Source organism: Apaloderma vittatum, unplaced genomic scaffold, assembly GCF_000703405.1.
Source record: "Apaloderma vittatum isolate BGI_N311 unplaced genomic scaffold, ASM70340v1 scaffold18440, whole genome shotgun sequence".
Taxonomy (NCBI): domain Eukaryota; kingdom Metazoa; phylum Chordata; class Aves; order Trogoniformes; family Trogonidae; genus Apaloderma; species Apaloderma vittatum.
Window position 1 is genome coordinate 39,483 of NW_009694221.1, and position 20,564 is coordinate 60,046.

The following is a 20,564-nucleotide window of genomic DNA, read 5'->3' on the forward strand; positions in this document are numbered from 1 at the left end:
GATAAAATCCTGTGTTTAGAAAGCCACAATATACCAAATTTTAAACGTCATAATGGATTATCCCCTCAACCTACCACTGTACCAAAATGATGCTGCATTAAACGTGTTTCAAGAGATGAATGTCACATAAGAATATAGGAATGACCTTCCCTTCACTAAGTAACTCCGTGCTGATACAGTACATCCTGACCTAACCCACCTCAAAGAGCATATAAAAACTCTGATGAATTCAAAGGAAGTTCACAAAAATGATTGGGTCTAAAAAGCAACCCATCCTGCCTTCCTGGTGATCATCTGCTGGCTGATTTAGGGATATCTAACTTCATCAATTTACATCAAGCGCAGAAGCTGTGAAGGTTGGTGGTATCTCGGTCTCTCTTGTGTTCTGTTTATTGTGCATAACGGTTAACCTCTACGGGATTTAAGGGTATTAGGGGAACCCAAATTTACAAAGTTAACAGCCCAAGATGTTGACAAAACATACAGCAATGTTGTGAAGGTGTCACAATGCACCCAGTGCACCCCACAGCCAAACCCGTATCAGGACTGGCTTTCCCTGTCCCACTCCATGATGCTCTCGGGAGACTACTGGCACAAAATACTTTTGTTTCTAATATATTTAGGAAACAGAATTTAACATTTGGATATTAAAACGCATCTCTAGCTTTCATTTCACAGATGCAACGCTGAAAGGCAGACTAAGTTCAAGTATTTTTGCCTGGGTTTATTCTGATTTCTTGTCCAGAGCCATAGCTGGTGAAATGCTTATGCTTGTACTTGAACTGACACCCCTGCTAAACACTCCTTGCCTTCTTTCCTAAAGGAATGTAACTTCAGCTTTTCTTCTTGACACAGTAATCTTCTCCCAGTAATCATTTCAATAGCTAATGATTTATCTATTTTGCTTCCTTCTAGTTTCATTATTGCTCATGCACCCTCAGAGAAGCAATATAATACATCAGACTAAAGGTGTTGGAGTTAGAGGTTTACACTTGGCTTTTGGAGGCTGTGATTCCAAGCTTTCAAATAACATTTATAACCTTTCCTAGGCTCCTAACAATGGCTACTAAAACACTCACATAAAAGAAAATGAAAACACAAGGATAATATGGCTTTCAAACCTGATCTTTTTGACCTAGGAAACTTAGGTATCATATACTTAGTTCTACCCACTGAAATATCTGACTTTCAATTATTTTTCTTAGATGTTGCAGGTTATAAAAAAAACCCCAACCAACAGTGAAATTATTAAAGTTGTGCCATGATTTAACAACAATGCTTTTTCACATAGCTAAATACACTAACTTCTGGAGTTCTATTCAACACAATTTAAAAATACTGCTTTTAGTGAAGCATAGCTAAGCATTTTACACCTGGACTGATTGCAGCTTTTTGTTTACTGTCTCTGATTATTCGTGGCAATACATAAGTCAAATTTTACAGTGGAGTCTTTCCTGATTCTGTTTGCAATGTTTTGATTTCTATCTTACTATATTTCTCCTGGTTTTTGCCCCATAAATCTGTCTAAGTTTAAGACTGGGCCAGCCACTAAACTTTGACAGCCACTCTTTGTGATCCCCCCACTACCCTCCCAGGGGAGAATAATAGGGGAACTAGGGAGAGAGACTTCAACACTGAAAAACAACTTGAACAAGTTAAATGGAAAAGAGAAATAACACTAACAATAACAACAAAGATATTAAACTATATATGGATATTACACAGGTATACAAATAGATTCAGCGATACAAGAGAATATGTTAATATGAAACCTAAACTCTCCAGATAGCAACAAGGTCCTCAGCACAAAAGTCCCAGACTGGACTCAACAGCAGATAGGAGCACCTGAGCTCAGAGTCCTGATGACAGTCCCCAAAAATAAAACAGATAAAGAGCTGTACCTCTCCCATCCAGGGATGCCAGGCAAGACAACCTGTCCCAACAAACAGTGCTCCTCTGCAGTGTCAAAACAGGAGGCAGGAAGACCAGTAACACAGAGAGAGATGGAGAACAACCAACGGCAACTCTACCAGCACAGCAGCACTAAACCCCCCAGGGCTCTTCTTAGGGGAGAGCACCATGGGAAGGAACACCATGATTGGCCCATATGGGTCCCCTGCCCCATCCTCTCCTCCCCATAGGCACAGCTGCCTCTCCTCCTCCATCGCATTGCCATGTGGTCCAGGCAGCCTCAGAGAATTTTATCTTGGTGCTCTCAAACATCGCTATAGATTGTGAAGATCCGACACTGAATGAAAGCACATGATTTTTATACAACTATCACTGCAGGCATCAAGTATTATTCTGGGACTGCTGAAGGGCAGTCCCACGGCTTATAAAATAATATGCGCTGTACATAAATACTATTTTAGTTCTAATGCAAAGAGGAAAAGAGCCTTTGCAAAGATTTACAGGTTAATACAGGGCACTGCACTTACCAAGATGTGTGTTCATCATCTTCGCGCAATATTTGCACATGGCTTCCAAGTCATTTAGTTGTCCTTGTAGAAATGAAATCTGGGCCTCCAATTCTTCCTCCTGCAATTAAGAGGTCATTAGCATTAAACCCCACGTTTTTATGATACACAGTAAAACTGGTAAGCTAAGCCTTGGCAGGCTTAGACCTCATCTATTTTTTCCCATCCCTTTGTTATTGAGAAAATTTTGGAAGTAAAGAGAATCCCTTCCAACTGTACTTATCAAGACTTTAAAATTCTTTTGCCATTTCATGGAAATAGGGTTTGTTTTTAATGTTTCAGTGTTTATTAATACAACCCTTTAAAAGAGTCTAATTCTGCCCACATTAATCTAAGAAAGGTTAACAATTTGTATATCTTTTACAGATTAGCTACTTGGATTTGCCTATGCTTGTAATACAGCAGTGACTGAAAAAACCTCACCAAATGAAAAAAATTCTCATTTCTGGCAGAGTGATTTCCACAGCAATTCCCTTGAAGCCTCAGAAAAAATTCTTTTTTTTTTTTAAATTTTTTATATCAGGGCGTATATTTCATAAGACCTAATAAGATACGTCAAGGATGGATTACTGCCATATATTCTAGCATACTTATTGGTGTAACACATCATGCTCTATCTGTGTAAAACTGCTCAGCCAACTGCAATTCCACACAAAGTCTTAAGTAATATTTAGGTGAAAACTGTTTTCACCTCACATACTATAAAGTGTATACTCTAAAATGTTAAGTTAATAAGTATGCATCAGGTGAAATTTAAAATATGAATTAAAAACCCCATAACCTCCTGATTTTAAAGCCCAGGAGAAGGATTGTTATCTCGCCCCATGCCCTGTACAAGCAACAGGAACTACCTCAGCTAAGAATTTCTCTTTGAAGTCCTTTCTTTGTCAGTTTAGAAATGCATCTAGTCTTGACTTTGAAGATCATACTGCAGAGCAAGTTCACCAACCCTTTAAAAAGTCCCTTCAGTGCTTAGCCAGACACAGTATTAAGCAGTTTTTTGTTTAAGTATGCAACTGAATTCAAGTAGATAGGCAAAGTAACTTTTTAACTTCCATCTTTCTTAGGAGTTTTGCAGTTCTATCATAATGTTTTTTGATGGAGATTGATGAACATTACAGTACAAATTACATTTCAAATAAAAAAAATCCAAAACTGATCAGCAAGAATAAAGAGAATGAATCAATCATGACTTAAAGGTATAAATGTTCTTAATCTCTCTATCAGAAACTGAGTCAGAGCCAAGCAAAGGAAACTTCATGCTAATATAGTGTAGAGCCAAGAGCAATTGATAAATAAAAAGAAATTTAATGAGAGCATTTTACAAGACCTACCAGTATCACTTTTCCTCTACACACTTTTTCCTCACACTTACAATCTGCAGATATTAAACGTTTTTTCTGGGTTATTTCCTTAAATTAATATACTCTCACCTTATTTAACCCAACTTTATACTCTGACACTGAAACAATCCCCTCAAAGTGATTGATTTTATATTGCAAATTTATAGCTCCTGAAAAACTAATCTCTTTCCAAGTCTGCAGTTCTCTCACAGCCTATACAAGCCTATTGGCGTTGATATTTCTATTCAAGCAATGTCCCTGCACAAGACCTTTTTCTAGTAAATACAGCTAGTGATTGCAAGAAATAATCCATCATAAATTTTAAACTGCCTGTGCACTGCAATTGCAGCTGTGAGATAGGGAAAAGTGACAGTATCTGCGCATTTTACAACAAAATAACACAAATTCTAAAATCATTAGCCAGTAATTGAAACCCAGTTTATCTCCTACAAGTGAATAAGCAAATTTAACTTCTGATGATAAATACTTTCCTGTTTCTGAGACTATTTTTAATTCTTCATGGATCAGAACTGTAGCAAATTGATTTTTAAATGGATTTGGACAGCTTTACGCACTTGGGCAGATTCCGAAACTAACCTTGTCAACCATACAACAGTACCTCTTCATTTGGCAAGTGAGACCAGTGCTGAGTAAACTACCCACACTGTTCTTTCAGCTCATTAGGATCCAGCACGGGGAGCAGAAACCTTCAGCAGACCCAGCACTCACAAAGGAGGGTGCTGTGGCCAGGAACTCGCAGGCAGCGCAAGAGGTTTCCTGCCAAGTGGGAAATCTTGCATGAGGTTGAGAGGACGCGGTGGCACCCTCAGGAAGGGCACCAAGGAGAGCTGCCAGCAGGACGTGCGAATGAACAGGATGGTTAACTTGGCACCTGACACATGAGAAGCCCAGACTTGCTGTTTGCATAAGGAGACAGCACCCACATGGTGATGACTGTAACACAACCCCTGTCCCTCCTGTCACCAGCAGTGCTGTGGCAACCTCTGTGCAGGTGGACCCCCAAGGACGACCTGCCTGGAGTTGCTGCAGCAGCAGGTGAGGAGCTGCAAGAAGAGGCAAGTGTGTTTTACGGCATCAGAGGTGACAAACAAGTGACTGACAGGATCTTTCATGGTCTAAAAGCTTTTGCAACAGACAAGGAAGGTGCAACTGAGGTGCAACACAGTGGGGAGAAGCCATGTACTCCTAAGAGGGTGGAAACTGGAAGCTTGTGGCTTCTGGGAGCAGGAGGGCTGCCCAGAGGTGCAGGGCCCAGTCAAATGAGGGGAAGATCAAGCTTCCCGAGAAGAAGAATCCAGGTTAGACACCATATCAGAGCACTACCATGAGAAAGTGATAAGCGACAATGAGCAGCTGGTGACTCTCTTCCAGCCAGTCTCATCCACTAGGGAGATTTCTTGCTTGCATGGAGCCTCCATTTGTGGTGTTGCCCAAAGGCTGCTTGGGGCCACCTAACGTTCTGACTTCTTTTCTGCTTATTCATGCACACACCAAGGACGTGGTGATGTGAAACCACTTCACTTCAAAAGTGTCTGCAGGGATCCTGAGCAAGTGTGAAGCAGACAGGAATCCTATTGGTGTTTCTTCTTTGACCCTATGGCAAAAATGAAAAGCCTTGGACAGCAGCAGATGTATCCAGTAGAACACGTATGGCTACATATTTGGTGGCAGTAGCTGGGCTTCAACTATTTTGCTTGTGGTACCCAATTTCATGAAGAAAGACAACTTAAAAAGTAGGTCTACCTGCCAAAGACAGGGAAGAACAGACTTGCTAATCTAGTGTGGAGGACTTATCCGTCATAGAATGGGGATCTAACCCAGAAACACATGAGAAAGCAGAACATATGGACAAGGTATGCAGAAAGTCCACTTGGCTAAACAGTTAGCTTCCTAACCAAGTAAAATGGGAAAAGCACATACGGAGATGGAAATGGTGGAAATGGAGAGCACATATGTGGAAACAATGACAGGAAGCAAAGAAGCAGCACACAGTCATTGTTTGGGCACAGGAACAAAACTAGGAAGGACAAAGCACAGCTGGAGCTAAAATTAATGGAGGACATTAAAGGGTAACAAGAAGGAATTTTACGAGAGCAGCAAAAAGAGGTTAAAAAAAAATTTAAGTCTGTTCCTTACTAGGGAAGATAAGATCATCATAGATGATACAGAAAATGCTGCAGCATTCAATACCATTTTTGCTCTCCCATTTTTAGGCCAAGTCTGTTCCCAGACCTCCGCAGTTTGGGAAGGAGAGGGACGGCTAAGAGTCAGGGGGCAATAGGTTGCTAATTACCTGAAGAAGCAGTATGTGTTCAAATACACAGGATCACATGGGATACACCAATGGGTCCTGAAAAAGCTGACAGTGTGATCGCAACACCACTGGCTATCACCTGTGAAAAATCACTGCTGTCACAGGAATACTTTCCTTGATGACTGGAGAAAGGTTAATTTTAACTTTGTATTAAGGAAAAGTGAGAAGGAAGATTCAAGAAACTATACAATGGTTGGTCTCACCTTAGTCCTTGGAAAAATCGTGGAGCATGTCCTCTTGGAATCAATTTCCAACATGTAAAGGACAAGACAATAATTGAGAAATGTCAACAAGGATTACCAAGAGCAAATCATGCTTGATGAATTTGGTTGCCTGCTATGATGAAATGGCTGGGCATGCAGATGGCTGGTTAGCTCAGTGAGGGGGCTGGTTAGCTCAGTGGTTTGAGCGTGATGCTGGCAACAAGGATCAACACCGAGGTCGCGGGTTTGATCCCCGCTCGGTCCCCCATGTGTTGCCAGGTCTAGTTGAGAGGTGGCGTCCCTGCCCAAAACAGGGAGGTTGGACTAGATAATCTCTAAGGTCCCTTCCAGCCTATGCTATTCTATGATGATGATGATGAAGGGAGAGGAATGGATGCAATATATTTTTACTTTTATTAGGCTTTCGACACTTAGTTCCAGAAGCAACATCATTTATAACATGACAAAGCATGGGCTGTATGAAAGGACTGCAGGTGGGCCAAAAATGGCCAGACCCCTAAGCTTCAAGTGTAGAGTCAACGGCTTGATATCCAGTTGGTTGTTGGAAATGAGCAGAGTAACCAATGGACTGGTACAAAGATACTGTTCAGTGTCTTCATCAATATCCCACATGAGAAGACAGAATGTACACTCAGCAGATTTTCAGATGATGCAAAATTGGAAGGTGGCTCCTGTGATGATTGATATAATTTCAATTCAGAAACACCATGAGACACTGGAAACCCCAGCAAGAGAAACCTTTATGAAGTTTGTGTTTTATAAACTTCAATAAGTGTAAAATTTTGCAGCTGAGAAGACAAACTCCAACGCACTTGTCCGGACAAAGAAAGAACTTACTATACTTCAGGCCTGCTGAAAAGGTTCTGGAGGCCACAGTGGCTGCTGAGTTGTTTATAAACTAATAAAGCTCTCTTACCACAAATAATGTAACCAGTACACCGGCCTACATCAGGAGGAATGTGGTCAGCAGATCCAGGAAAATCATTACCCCCTCTACTCACTGTGTGTATGCCCTCACCTTGAACAATGTTTTGGGCCTCCAGCTCAAGAAGGATGTTGAGAAACTTGAGAGGGTCCAATGCATGGCTGCTATGATGGTTATAGGTCTAGAGGACAGGCTGAGGGAGCTGGGCTTGTTTATTTTGGTGAAGAGGAGCCCAAGGGAGACCTGCTGGGAGCCTGCAACTACATGAAGCTACACACTTTTCCCAGCATTGGCAGATGATAGAGAAGGGACCATGGCCCAAAACTGCCCCTTGGAAGATTCAAATTAGTTACTGTAAGCTGCAAAATCTCAAAGCCTCTCAGAAAAAAGAACAATTTTTTTGTCAGTATCCTAAGGTAAAACTCCTTAGCAGTAACAGGTGAAACAACTGATTTATAGCCAGAATTGTGAAGATGCTCTCGATTTTTGTCCAGACAATTTTCACTGTGCTTTTCTCTAAGTGCCAATTTTGTGTTTCACTGTGCTGAGAAAGTGAGTACCCCGGTTACTATTCTCATTTTGCGTACAAATAATAGTGCTGATTTATCTCTCTTATGCATGAACAACGACTTATAAATTCTCTGAACAGGCCAAATGTAGGTCAAGAGAAAAACATGGACTATGCTTCTTTGAGAAACCAACCTTTCATCTGATCTGACACACATAGCACCAGAAACAGATGAATCATGAGTTAAACTTGTTCAGCTATCAAAGGTTAACCAGCTGACCACAAAATAAAAATCAATCACTAAAATAAGCAGCCAAAATAAAAAAAAATTAGTGTCAACTTACTGAACAACATGTCCTATAAAGCATATAAGCTCAACATTTTCTATTATCAGGAGTTGCATTTTGAGGAGGTAAAACAAACCAAGAAGCAAATCAAACTAAGGAAACTCTGCACCAGACATGGGAGACCAAGATGCGCAAATTTTATGATGTGACCTTGCAGGAAAAAACCTTAATACTACTTTCTGAGAACACAGTCCCATGGTCCTCAAAAATCTTTTCCACACCTTCAACATTCCAGATGATGTAGAGCCTTACAGATAATAAGTAACATCTTGAATTGAATATGAGAATGAAAAGGAAGTAAATTATTTATGATACTCCCCACTGATTTACATTTCACTAACAATACAAAACAGGCTACTATTTACGTCCCCAGTCAAAGCAAGACTCTATTTTAGTGCCTCCTTACACACATCTCAAACTATTTTCTTCATTGTGGCAAGACTGAATCTGCAAAAAACTTGACTTACATTTATGTTTCTCATATTGGTCTTTCTTCTTATCCACATCCAGAACTTCAATTACATTGTTACAGTTCCTTTTTCTTTTGCCATGAAAATGAATTCCTTTATAATTAATTATTTGCTATTTTTTCCCCCCAATCTATGCAGTTCTAGTGCTCTCCATTTGTCCAAAGCTCTCTCTTCCCTTTTTATTACCTTTCCTTTCATCTATCTTCTCACCTTTACGAAGACAGCTATGGAAATAAATTTTTTATATCCTTCCTTCTCCTCTGAGATCATAATGAGATCAGCAATGTCTCTAACATACCCTGTTTTTCATCGGATTTTACTGTTTCAGGAAAACTGCTGTGACTAACTGAAAGTGGTCAGCACCTTCAAGAACAGAATACAGAAAAGTTTTACAGTTTTGACAAGGTAATCTTTTCCTTTTGCAGCTCATCACTTTACAAGCTGCAATAACGTCTGCAGACATGGGTTAAGGGCACCGGAATTTAGCATCCTATAAAAGCCAAGGTCTGAAGAAACACAGTTTTGGCAGAGCCACTCCTTTCCATGCTTGTTTTTATCACTTTGAACAAGTTTTCTCCGATATTCATGACATGTAGCTTGACATGGAAGTATAAAGGCTGGAAAACAGGGAATATGATCTCACTAAATTAGGATTGCAACATCTTTCTTCCGTAATACCATTTAGCCCTCAGTATTACCGTTTATCAGTTGAAAGAAAAACTGTATTTTTGTCTGTTTTATGTAGAAACTCAAGGATGAGCAAACTCTTTTGTCAAAGGTGTACAACAATATATGTCCAAGCACTCCATTCATGAACACTCAGAAAAGGAAAACTTAAAGCTGAATCCTTCTGAATATGAACTAACTTGGCAGTGCCACCAAGTATTAAGTGCAGCAGAAAAGAAGCTACCTTCAAAAAGAAGAGTATTTAAAGGTATTTAAGGCATTTAAGCAATAACGCTGCAATTAAAAACATAAGAAAGTCACAGAACTGTATTGGGGGACTGGCCCAGTCTTTCTGATGTCTTTTTTGATGATGAGAAAGGTAAATTGTAATGAAAAAAGTATGTCATGATATAAATATGTAACGATATCACCCAGAATACTCTCCCAGACTACACAGATTTGCAGAATAGGGATTTCTTGAACTAGAGGTGTGGGCTTTTTTTTGGTAGTAAATAGCTGCTTTTCCTATATTAATTTGCCCAGTCATATTTTCAATTCTTTTAGTATTCATAGTAAGAGCACTGAGGAAACATCCCCTGAGCTCTTGGCAAATTGACAGGGCAAATTAGAAAATAATTCTGATGAGGTATCAAAACATTTAGAGGAAAATAATGGGAAAAATTAGACTGATACAAGGAAATCCTGAACCCAGGGACTTGCTAAGGGTCTTACCAGTGCTTAAGTGCCATTTATAAAAAATACACATAGTATACTTTTTGGATATTGGTAGCATTTTGCATAGCATAAATTGCTTTCTCGTTTAATTTTATGCAAATTTCCCTGGAGTAAAATAGCAGTGGTTACTGTTTCCATTTTGTGAGATGTTATTTAGTTTTCATTTTTGAAGCTAACAATTAAATACAAGATTTAACCTTTTCATCTTGAACCCCTGACAGCTGAATGTTGGTTGACACCCCCATAATTTTTTATGATCTATGCCAGCCACAGGATAGTCTACAACATATGCTGACATTTAAACTAGAAACCACTGTTTTTGCACAATGAATTACATACAGCGGAATGTAACCCAAAATGTTAATTTATTTAATTTACTAATTTAACTTATCTATCATTTAATTCTATCACTCATGAGCCCTTATTGGGACCAAGACCTCGCTCTGCTGGGTGTCATACAAAGATAAAGAAAAAAATCCATTTCTCTAAAGGACTTACTAGGGTAAGCCAAGAGACAACAGATGGCTGCAGGCACACATATGGGGAGGACATGGAAACAATATGGCTATATTAGTCAGTCTTACAGACATGGTTGCAGCATGTTAGCAACCAAAACGTTGTCAGTGGAAAGATGGAATTTTTAGGGGAGTTTTCATAAGGCATTTGCTCTGCAGATGTTTAGAGAAAATTTCGTCTATGTAGAAGGGGCTATGGAACGCTTAGATTTGAGTTCACCAAGCATATCAGAGTCAGGGATAGAATATATACTGTCACTTTTACATTAGGAATTTTGCTACTTGTGAAATGTCTGCACAAACTGGAATTATTTCAGTTATGAATATAGTGCCCTCTGAGAATACAAAGTTCAGATACTGCCTTTGGCTAGTAATTCCTGCAGAAGTAGAGGTTATGTACTTATTTCCTGTGTTGAACCATAACTTGCCATTTATTTTTGTGTCCCTGTGTTAGGTGAAGTACTCCTATGCTCAGTATATTTCCAAATACATCTTACTCATGTTTTGTGTTCTTCACAACTGCCAGGATTTATTCTTATTCTTATTCTTATTCTTATTCTTATTCTTATTCTTATTCTTATTCTTATTCTTATTCTTATTCTTATTCTTATTCTTATTCTTATTCTTATTCTTATTCTTATTCTTATTCTTATTCTTATTCTTATTCTTATTCTTATTCTTATTCTTATTCTTATTCTTATTCTTATTCTTATTCTTATTCTTATTCTTATTCTTATTCTTATTCTTATTCTTATTCTTATTCTTATTCTTACCCTTACCCTTACCCTTACCCTTACCCTTACCCTTACCCTTACCCTTACCCTTACCCTTATCCTTCTTACATTTTGAATACACTTTCATCAATGTTAAACATTTTAAGCACATAAATCTCACAAACATATACTTTGTTTCTTTGGACTGCATGTACAGTGAACTTGAGTCGTTTTCATTTTAAACCACTTTAACTCAGACTGCTTCTACAATCCCAGGATGGTATGAGGTAGCTTAAGTAGGAATGTCTTTCTTTGCCTTCTTTTCCCTTACTTAAACTCTCTCTGTAATGCTAGAAGGCATAGTTGCTGAGAGTAGCAAATAGGACTTTATACTTGCTGATAGTTACATACTTAATTTCAGTGCTTCCCTAGATCAGAACCCTTAAAGCACGAACAGGTTCTCTGTCAGATTAATCTAGGAAATGGTGGTTTAATTATCCACCTTAAAGAAGGATAAAGAGAATACAAAACCTACGGAACCATACTTTTCTTATTCTCTCTTTTCTTCTCTGCCTTATCATTACTTTGACACGTAGATTTCCAACACAGAAATTTTGTGCTCTGTTAGTACTGTATGTCTCAAAACACATCAGGGGCCCCCAGAGTAAGGTAAAAAGTAATCCTAGAAGCCTAGGTTCAAAGTGTAGTGCTGTCAAAAGTTAAAACATTTCAGATGATGCACAATGCATCATCTTCTGCTTAGAGAAGTGAATTCAGAAGAGTACCTAACCTATTTTAAAACCTAAACCAGAACTGTCACTGAATAATCTTCAGTGAACATATGTCCATTACAATCCTCTGAAAACGGTGGGGGAACAAGGCTGAGAAAATAAAAAAATAAAATGAAGGATGAAAGAAAGGTCAACAAAATATCCACTGCTCTAGGTGCCAAGCTAAATTAGGCTATGCACCAACACTGCAAAAAAATAATTAAATTATACGGTTTGGAAGGCTCGGACTGAAAACAAGTATCAAAAGCATGAAAGGAATTTATAATACAGATAAAAATGTTCAACTAGAATGAGATCAAGACAAAGTTGCCAATAAATTAAAATGCTAGAAGGCATTCACCTGCAAAGGCATATATTTTTGGGCATTAGTATAATCCTGGCTTCCTCTGTGTGCTCTCAGTAACAACAGAAAGGGATGGCACTGCACAACGCTTTCCCATGGTAAAGGATTAAATGAATAAATAAAAATTTCAGCCTTTATGTACCTAAAAAATCCTATCATAAAACAGTAAACAAAATCCAACAACACTGAGAGGGTGGCAACTCTGATTCAGAATAGCCAGTGAACCAGGAACCCTGTCTTCCAACATTCAGTTTGCTAACACTCTAGAGTTAGTGTTGTTAAAGCAGATCCACGCTTTTTAAATGCAAGAAAAAATATGGTTTTCTTACTCTTTTTAAATTTGAAGATAGGTGAAATATATATATCTGTGTGTATTTTAATGCATTATGTATCTGTAACTTTCCTGAAATGTAAGAATTTGTGGTCAGCTACTTCCTCCAAACTAGAATAACTCTCTGTTAAACAGTTCAAAGTCAATCTGCCAGTGTCGTGCTATTGGAGTTGGTTTCACTTATCATGTCCCACCTTGCCTGGAGGGGTTAGTGGCAAAGGACCCCCGGCTTGGACATCTTCCAAAGCAGCTCCCACTGCCAAACCCATTACTTGAACATTACTTGAACAGCTTCCAGGTGCACCAGCCGCACTGTTGCAGAGCTAGAAACCTGCAACTGTGCTACTGGGGCATGAGCAGGACTCGTTTTCATCTGATCTCCTGTGCTCAGAAAATCTCTCCTGAGCAGGAAGATGGAGAAGGATAAACATGAATAATGGAGGAAGCTCTTGCCTAGAGACCAATAAAGTAAGGATGGAAAGAAACCTCTTTTTCAAGCAGACACAAGACAAGCAGGACCTACCTACCTGCTCCTTGCACAACTCCACCTGCTGGCACTGCCCTATGGGACTGCTGAGAGGCAGTTTAAAAACAGAACCACGCAAAGCTGGAAGGTCTATGGAATGCAAAAAAATTTGCATAACTGGCTGTGGATGGGTAGACACTGAACAACTGAGAAAATCGTCCCTATTTCACTTGGTAATGGAATAAATAAGAACAGAAAGAGCTGTAGGGTAACAAAAATTATCCCTTTGAACAGCAATTCAGATAAAGGTTTCCCTTGGTGCTGCTGTTGATATTGTTGGCTTAATCATACTAGAATATTTCTTCATAAATAATAAAACTGATGTATTAATTTAGATGCTGTGACTGTAAGGATTTTGGAAATAGCGACAGATAAATGCATATGTGGAAGAGAATCTTGTTTCCTTCATTATGTTTCAGTATCCCGTCTGGTGGACTTTCTGCCTATCTGCTACACACACACTTGCTGGCCTTTCAGACTGCATATGCCCACTCCTAAGTGTAAGAGAAATGTGAACAGGGGACAACCCCACCATTTTATGATTTTTGAGCTCTTTGAAAAATGCAATTTGGATTGCTGAATGCATGTGAATATGGATATGGCATGATTAATATATAGATATTTTGCAATGAATAAAGTTCATGCTCCATGCTTCAATATTATATTACTAAAGCATTTGGTTGAATGTCATTGAAATGGTTGATTGGGTGTTATGTACTTAAATTATACTTCTTAATTTTGCTGCCTGAATAAGCAATTTAACATGCACAAAGTTCCACATACACACAGTCCTTTATGAAGGACTTTCAAAGTATATCCTTTTTTAAACTCACACTTGATTAATTTTTTTTTAGCATCAGTTGTAAAAAAGTTTTACCAACCTCTTTTCTGTTCAGGCAGGATTTATTTGATTTCTAACATGACTGAGGATGCAGACCAGAGCAGGATCTTATCATTTAGGGTTTTTAGAATCTATGATTACACTGTTCAGAGTTTAAGGAGGGTAAAACTAAACCCAGTGATTATGAAGGGATTCTAAATATACACCATTAATACTACATTGTTAAAAGAACTAAAGTACAAGTTGTTTTTATAGGGAATGATCTGATTTAAGCAAACACAGACAAAAATAAGAATCAAGCTATTAAATCATACCTACAATTTATTTCAAATCTCCCAAACACTGAAATCCTCTCCACTAAAAACAACGTAGCCATTTCAACTAAAACAACAGCCTGTTTCAAGGAGACATTTCTCATCCATGCCCGTGTTTTTGTGGAGAGTTTAGTGCAGACCTCTCAGCTCCTTGCAGCATTGGACAGTAATTTTGTGGTGTTATCTTAAAAGAGCACGATGAAGGGAAGAGATTGCCACTGAAAAGGGAAAAAGGGCAGCTCAAACCACCAACAAAGATCCTCAGATATATTTTACTTTGCCATTGGGATGCTGAAACATTAACTTCATGGAAAGAGGATACAGGAGCCACATCCTGTACCTGCTGCTGGTAACATGATTGCTGTGGAGTGATGAATCACACTTTTTGGCTCTTAAGACTTTGATCCTTTTGTAAACACTGCTGATTGCCTCATTCATTCATGTCTTTGGTATTTTTTAAATTCCCCCTGACAGTTTTAAAGGGCTGCCCAATAATTTTACTGCCTTCTTTCAAACTATACCCTTCCAATTTGCTTCTGTGCAGAAGTTACTGGCAAGCGTAATCCAGCTGCGCGCACCTGAATCTCTTGTGCCAGAGAAAGACAACAGTTTACACTGACATTTTAAAATCTTCCAAATGGCCCCACAGATCTGTTCTGTACACATGTTTATTGCTCATAATATGACAGAAAAAGCACTGCAGAGCCACTTGGGGGTTTGTTCATCTTTTATTCTAAGCAATTTACTTCCTGTTTTTATCACAGTACAGTTTCTTTTCCCTGAAATGAATCACTCTAAAAAAGGGGCATTAAGATTCAAAGCTGCCACTCATGCATACAGCTGTCATTTTACTAAATTATATGAAACTTGCTATTTCTAACAAAAAACTCTGTAAGGCAGCTTATTTTTCCTTGTGCTGCTTTCAGCTCTTTCATCTGAGCTACAACGTGTTGTGGGAGCCTGAGGAAGGCAATGGAGAAGAGAATTGCACTTTCCAAATATCTCAGAGCTTTTCCTATGAATTCTGTTCACATGACCTGGAAGTATCTCAGATTTAATATTCTTTTCATCTATCCCTAAAATTATATAAGCACTGCAGTACTAAATAAATTGCATTTCCTTAGGTGTCTGAATTGGCCTACCACATTAAAATAAGGAAGACAAATGTCCTCCAGTATTTATTGAAATTAAACTTTAAGGCACTGAAATTCATTAAACTTACATCATCACATCTTTAACTTTAGGCCTAACAAATCCAACATACTGATCAAGCAATTGTACACAGATGCTAACTTATTCTCAGCACATTTTATGATGCTTAACTAAAAAAGGATATTTCATCATGGCATTTGTATTTCCAAATAAAAGTTTGGCATTGATTAACATGGACTGACAAGCATTTTGCTTAAAAACTTTCAAAGAGATTTAAAAAATAATAGGGAAATGATATATGGGAATAAAAAATGCCTTTAAGATGTGTACCATGCACAAAAGGCATGCTATTCTTCAAAGGACTTTATCCATGCATGACTTTTTTTTTTTTGGTGTGTGTGATTGTCTAGTATTTATTTTACTCTCTCTTTGATTTTGGTGTACCGCTTCTACTTGAGCAAAACTGTCAAGTTGGAATGCTTAAAATCAGGTTCCTAGATGAGTAGAGCAGATGTCTATTTAATCGAAAATAATGGCATACATTAATTTTCTAACCTGTAGGGGTACTCATAACTACCTTCAAGTCAGTCAGACTAGCTATGTAAATCCCAGACAGTAACAGTTGCTTACACCTGCTTGTGGGGACAACAGCATATGTTGTCAAATCTGATTTAATTAAAAAGTCTGTGCAATCAAACCCACTGTGATGCATGACACTTTTGTTCATGATTTTTTTGCTAAGAAATGAAAGTTCTGGTTGACTATGTCTGCAAATTATTTTAGTAAAGAAAAATAAAACTCCTTCAGATTTCCCTAGAAATGTTTCCTCCTCAGGATTTTTTTAAAATAACATATTTTTCTGGTGGATAATTTGAGTTTTCTTATATTCAAACTTCTAATGTAGAAATTTACTTATTAAAATATACAACTTCCCCACATCAAAACTTTTTTTTCAGTCAAAACCACCTTTCTCCTATATTGTTTTTAATTAAAGTTTTAAAAATGTTTAGGATTGTTCCACTCAAAGTTCCCTCTACGTCTGAAAGCAATTTACAGAATATTTTGCCAGAAATTAAGACCAGCCAACCATATTTGCCAGAATCAATGTCTAGCCAGCTTTTCTATTTGCCCGAAAGAGGGGTAGACTATCCTTAATGGTTGCTGGAGATGTAAATGAAACATAATGAGAAATAAATGGACTCAATTTCCCAACTCTTTTGAAAAGGAGAGCGCAGTAGGCAGGCTATGAGAGGAAAATTATCTAGGACTTTATTCCAAGCAAGACTGACCCAGCCAGAAGATAATAGGAACTGGAGTGTGTTATAGATTAAAAACTCCTGTTCTTGTTTATGAGAAGATAGCTCCAGAAACTGCAACTGAAGTTATTCCTGTCAGAAACTCACAAACTATGCAAAGAGGTAGAGAACCATCTCACTGCTGAGCACAAAACAGGTTTTCAAGCACATTTGGTGGGCCTCATGTTAACGTACAGCTGAGTGCCACTGAACAGTAATGTGAAAAACATCAGGCTGCCATGGGTTGCCAAAACATGATCTGATGCTGTGCATTCAGCCCTGAGGCTGTAGACTTACTTTCTTAACTAAATAAACCAGGGAACATCTGTTTCTGACAAGAGCAGTAAAAAACTCTTTCCATTGATCATTGAGTTTCAGAGGAAAAAAAATCTAGAAGACTAAATATAACACAAACAATACAACCTTAAGAAGTCCGTAACATGCGATATGGACATATCTTATTTTTAGAAGCAATGGATCATTTTTGATCACAACTCTCACAGAGAAAGACAAATTTGTTAGACCAGCTTTAGGAAAGACAAAAACTCACATTCCAGTTTATCCTGTCACAGAATCCTAGACTGCTTGAGATTGGAAGGGACCTCTGAAGCTCATCTCATCCAACCTCCTGCTCAAGCAGGGTCACCTAGACCAGGCTACCAAGGACCATGTCCAGATGGCTTTTTGAATATCTGTCTCCAAAGATGGAGACTCCACACCTCCTTTGGCAACCTGCATCAGTGCTTGGTCACCCTCACACTGAAAAAACGTTTTGTGATGCTCAGCCAGAGCCCCCTGTATTTCTGCTTGTGCCCAGCGGCCTCTGGTTCTGGCTCTGCCTTCTTTGCAACTTCTCTCAGGCATTTAGATCCATTGATGAGACCCGCATGATTCTTCTTTTCTCCAGGCTGATCAGTCCCAGCTCTCTCAGCCTTTCCTCATAGGAGAAATGCTCCAGCCCCTTCATCATCTTAGTGGCCCTTTGCTGGACTCTCTCCAGTATCTCCATGTCTGTCTTGTACTGGGGAACCCAGAAATGGACACAGGACTCCAGGTGCGACCTGCAATGATGATATTCCTGCTCATCCCGTGACAATGTTACAGTAATGTCCTCTGGACTGTGAAACTCACTTTCTTTAACTCTATAATGAAAGATATATTTTTATGTATGTATTTCATTTCTGCTTTGCTTGTGAAGGGTACTAATTAGAAGTACAAAGAAGAAGAGGAAATGGATTCTCTTTCATCCGTTACAGCAAGAATAACTGATTTTAAAATCATCTTTTGATATAGTGATTGATGCATGGTCATGTTCCTATCCAGGTGATTTCCCCCACAGGTAACAATATAATCTATATGATTAGAGTAGAAATGAATCAGTTCAGTTTTATAAATTAAACAAAGATGTGATTCCATTATGTTTACAAGCTTTTTGCCTCCACAAAACAGCTGTAAGCGAAGCAACTGTAAGACAGGAGAATTCTGATGCAACTATTTTGGGACCTCAGGATGGACTTTCAGGGATTTTCTTCAAGTATCAATGAAATTTACAGGAAAACAAAAAATAAACAGCATCTTGAGTAACACAGAACAGACTTAAACAAATCTTTTCCTCTTGAAGCTGTTACAAGTTCCTCTTTCCTATATTAAAGGTCAGGCAAACACTAAACATGAGGAAATAGATTTTGGTAGCCTAAAACCTTTTCTAGCATTTTCATAAAATGCTACAATACAAATTACACATCCCAATTCAAAGAGTTCTTCTGAAAATTTATGCTCTGTTTAATTTATCACAGTTACCAGTTTAGTGAAAATTATTGTAAGGACTACCAATCTGTTCCAATGATACTTCTTTGTCTAAGGTCCTTGAAAAAAAATTAATGAAATATCACAAATTTGGGAAATTATTTACCTGGAAAACACATTAATCATTAATCATTAAGTTTGCATATTTTAATGGCAAATTCTTTTATGTCTCCTGTTAGAGAACTAAGGAGGAATTATTCTTAGACCATACAAGTGCAAAAAACCCAAGTTCTGGCCTGGACAAAAGTAGCAGAAGAGAGCTGGATTTATATCTGGTTAAACCACACCAAAACAGAAGTTCAGCACTGGTATATTTTTCTTCAACTCATGACAACAAGCAGAGAGATATCAAGTTGTTTTAGCTTTAACTTCCATTCAACATGCCTTAAATGGACACAAACCAAAATTATAGCTTCTTACTGACCACAAAACACAGCCTTCCTTTAGGCAACGTTAAAGCACGCAAAACAAGAATTGAACATTCTCTATCAGTGAACAAAACTGAACAAAGTTGCACAAAGTTGTGCATTTCATTAGAACACTTTAAATAGCAAATTGAGAATATGATGTGACTACTAAAGACAAAAATGCTGAGGTGTTCAGATTAAATTTCTGCATGCCATTTAGCTCTGAACACCTGAAGAATGCTGTAATACAGAAATATTGCTATCACAATTCCTATTAATTGAAATTAATAGGAAGTTTTATGAGCATACATTTGTGAAAATGAAATGGAGAAAAACACTATGTCTTCACCTTACAAAAAATACAACTTCTCCTTTCTATTATGTAACTGATTTCTAATGAACAGAAGGACAATGAGAAACGCGTATACAAAATAAATGAGCCCTCCTGCTCCATGGCATATGAGGTTTATCAGTGCTGCTAAAATATCTTTGATGGGATAAGAATTTCTTTGGAACACATCCATGACAAGAGTTGATTTTCTTGGATGAGAATAATCTGTTTAAATAATAGTTTATTGTGGCCAAACGGAAGGTCAGAGCTGTGCAAGAAATAGAACTGTGACTGCAGACTACAGATGCTACAGACACTGGGAAACCTCTGATGTATTAAGGAATTTCAGGGACAACAGATGGACATGTTTGGATCTGCTGAACATTTGTGCTTCCCACCGAACAGTTTAATAACTTCAGGACTACACCAACAGTCTAAGAAAGCAAGTAAACTCACAAGACTTCTCTTTCTCAGAGACAACAGGAGCTTTCACTGTTTCACTTCAGGTAGGATTATGGGATGGAAGCCATAACGGAGCTGTTACTTAACAGAAACAGTTGAAATAGCTTATTTCTGATTTTGCCATTACTGTGTGCTTAGGGAAACATTTCCAAGTGCAAGTGCTTAATGAACGTGAGAAATGATTGCCTCTAACAAGTAATGCAGTGTGACCATAAAACAACTTAAAAAAGTTAACCCACCGATTCTTTTCTGCTCATAGTTTTGCTTTGGGAACGGGAGCGGGAGATTGTACTGAAAAAGGAATCCTTTTTGGATGCAGACAAAGGTGGAGATCCTGTAAATTCACGTCCTCCAGACAAGCTCTCTATGCTTGGAGATGAACTGATGTTTTTTGAACTTTGGCCTGCAAAGCAAGTACAAAGAAACAAAAGAACTAATCAATAGGCAGTTTCTTTTCGCTGTAAATCCTTCCTTGCCTTAATTGACATTCTCTGTGGTTCACAGATAGCTCAACACAGAATGAAATGTTGAAGTGTACCAGCATGCACTGTGAGATTGAAGGACTATTCTGACATATAAGGAACTTTTTTTTTGTATGAGTGAAAAATACAAAATCTTAGATTATATATATAGATATATACACTTAGTGTATATATAGATATATACACAAACACACACTATTTAGTGTATATATATATATGCAAAAT

At 38.1% G+C, this 20,564-nt stretch overlaps 1 protein-coding gene across 1 annotated transcript in view; it reads right to left on the reverse strand.

The window, feature by feature from the left end:
* Nucleotides 1-20,260, reverse strand: part of LOC104272059 (TBC1 domain family member 5-like) — a gene marked incomplete at its 5' end in the record, with an annotated part of 42,758 nt that extends 22,498 nt beyond the window's left edge. Inside the window, 2 exons of the mRNA XM_009866946.1 lie at nucleotides 2,439-2,538; nucleotides 20,097-20,260. Of these exons, the coding sequence (XP_009865248.1) occupies nucleotides 2,439-2,538; nucleotides 20,097-20,260 (264 nt within the window). The remainder of the gene's footprint in view (nucleotides 1-2,438; nucleotides 2,539-20,096) is intronic.
* Nucleotides 20,261-20,564: the final 304 nt, after the last annotated feature.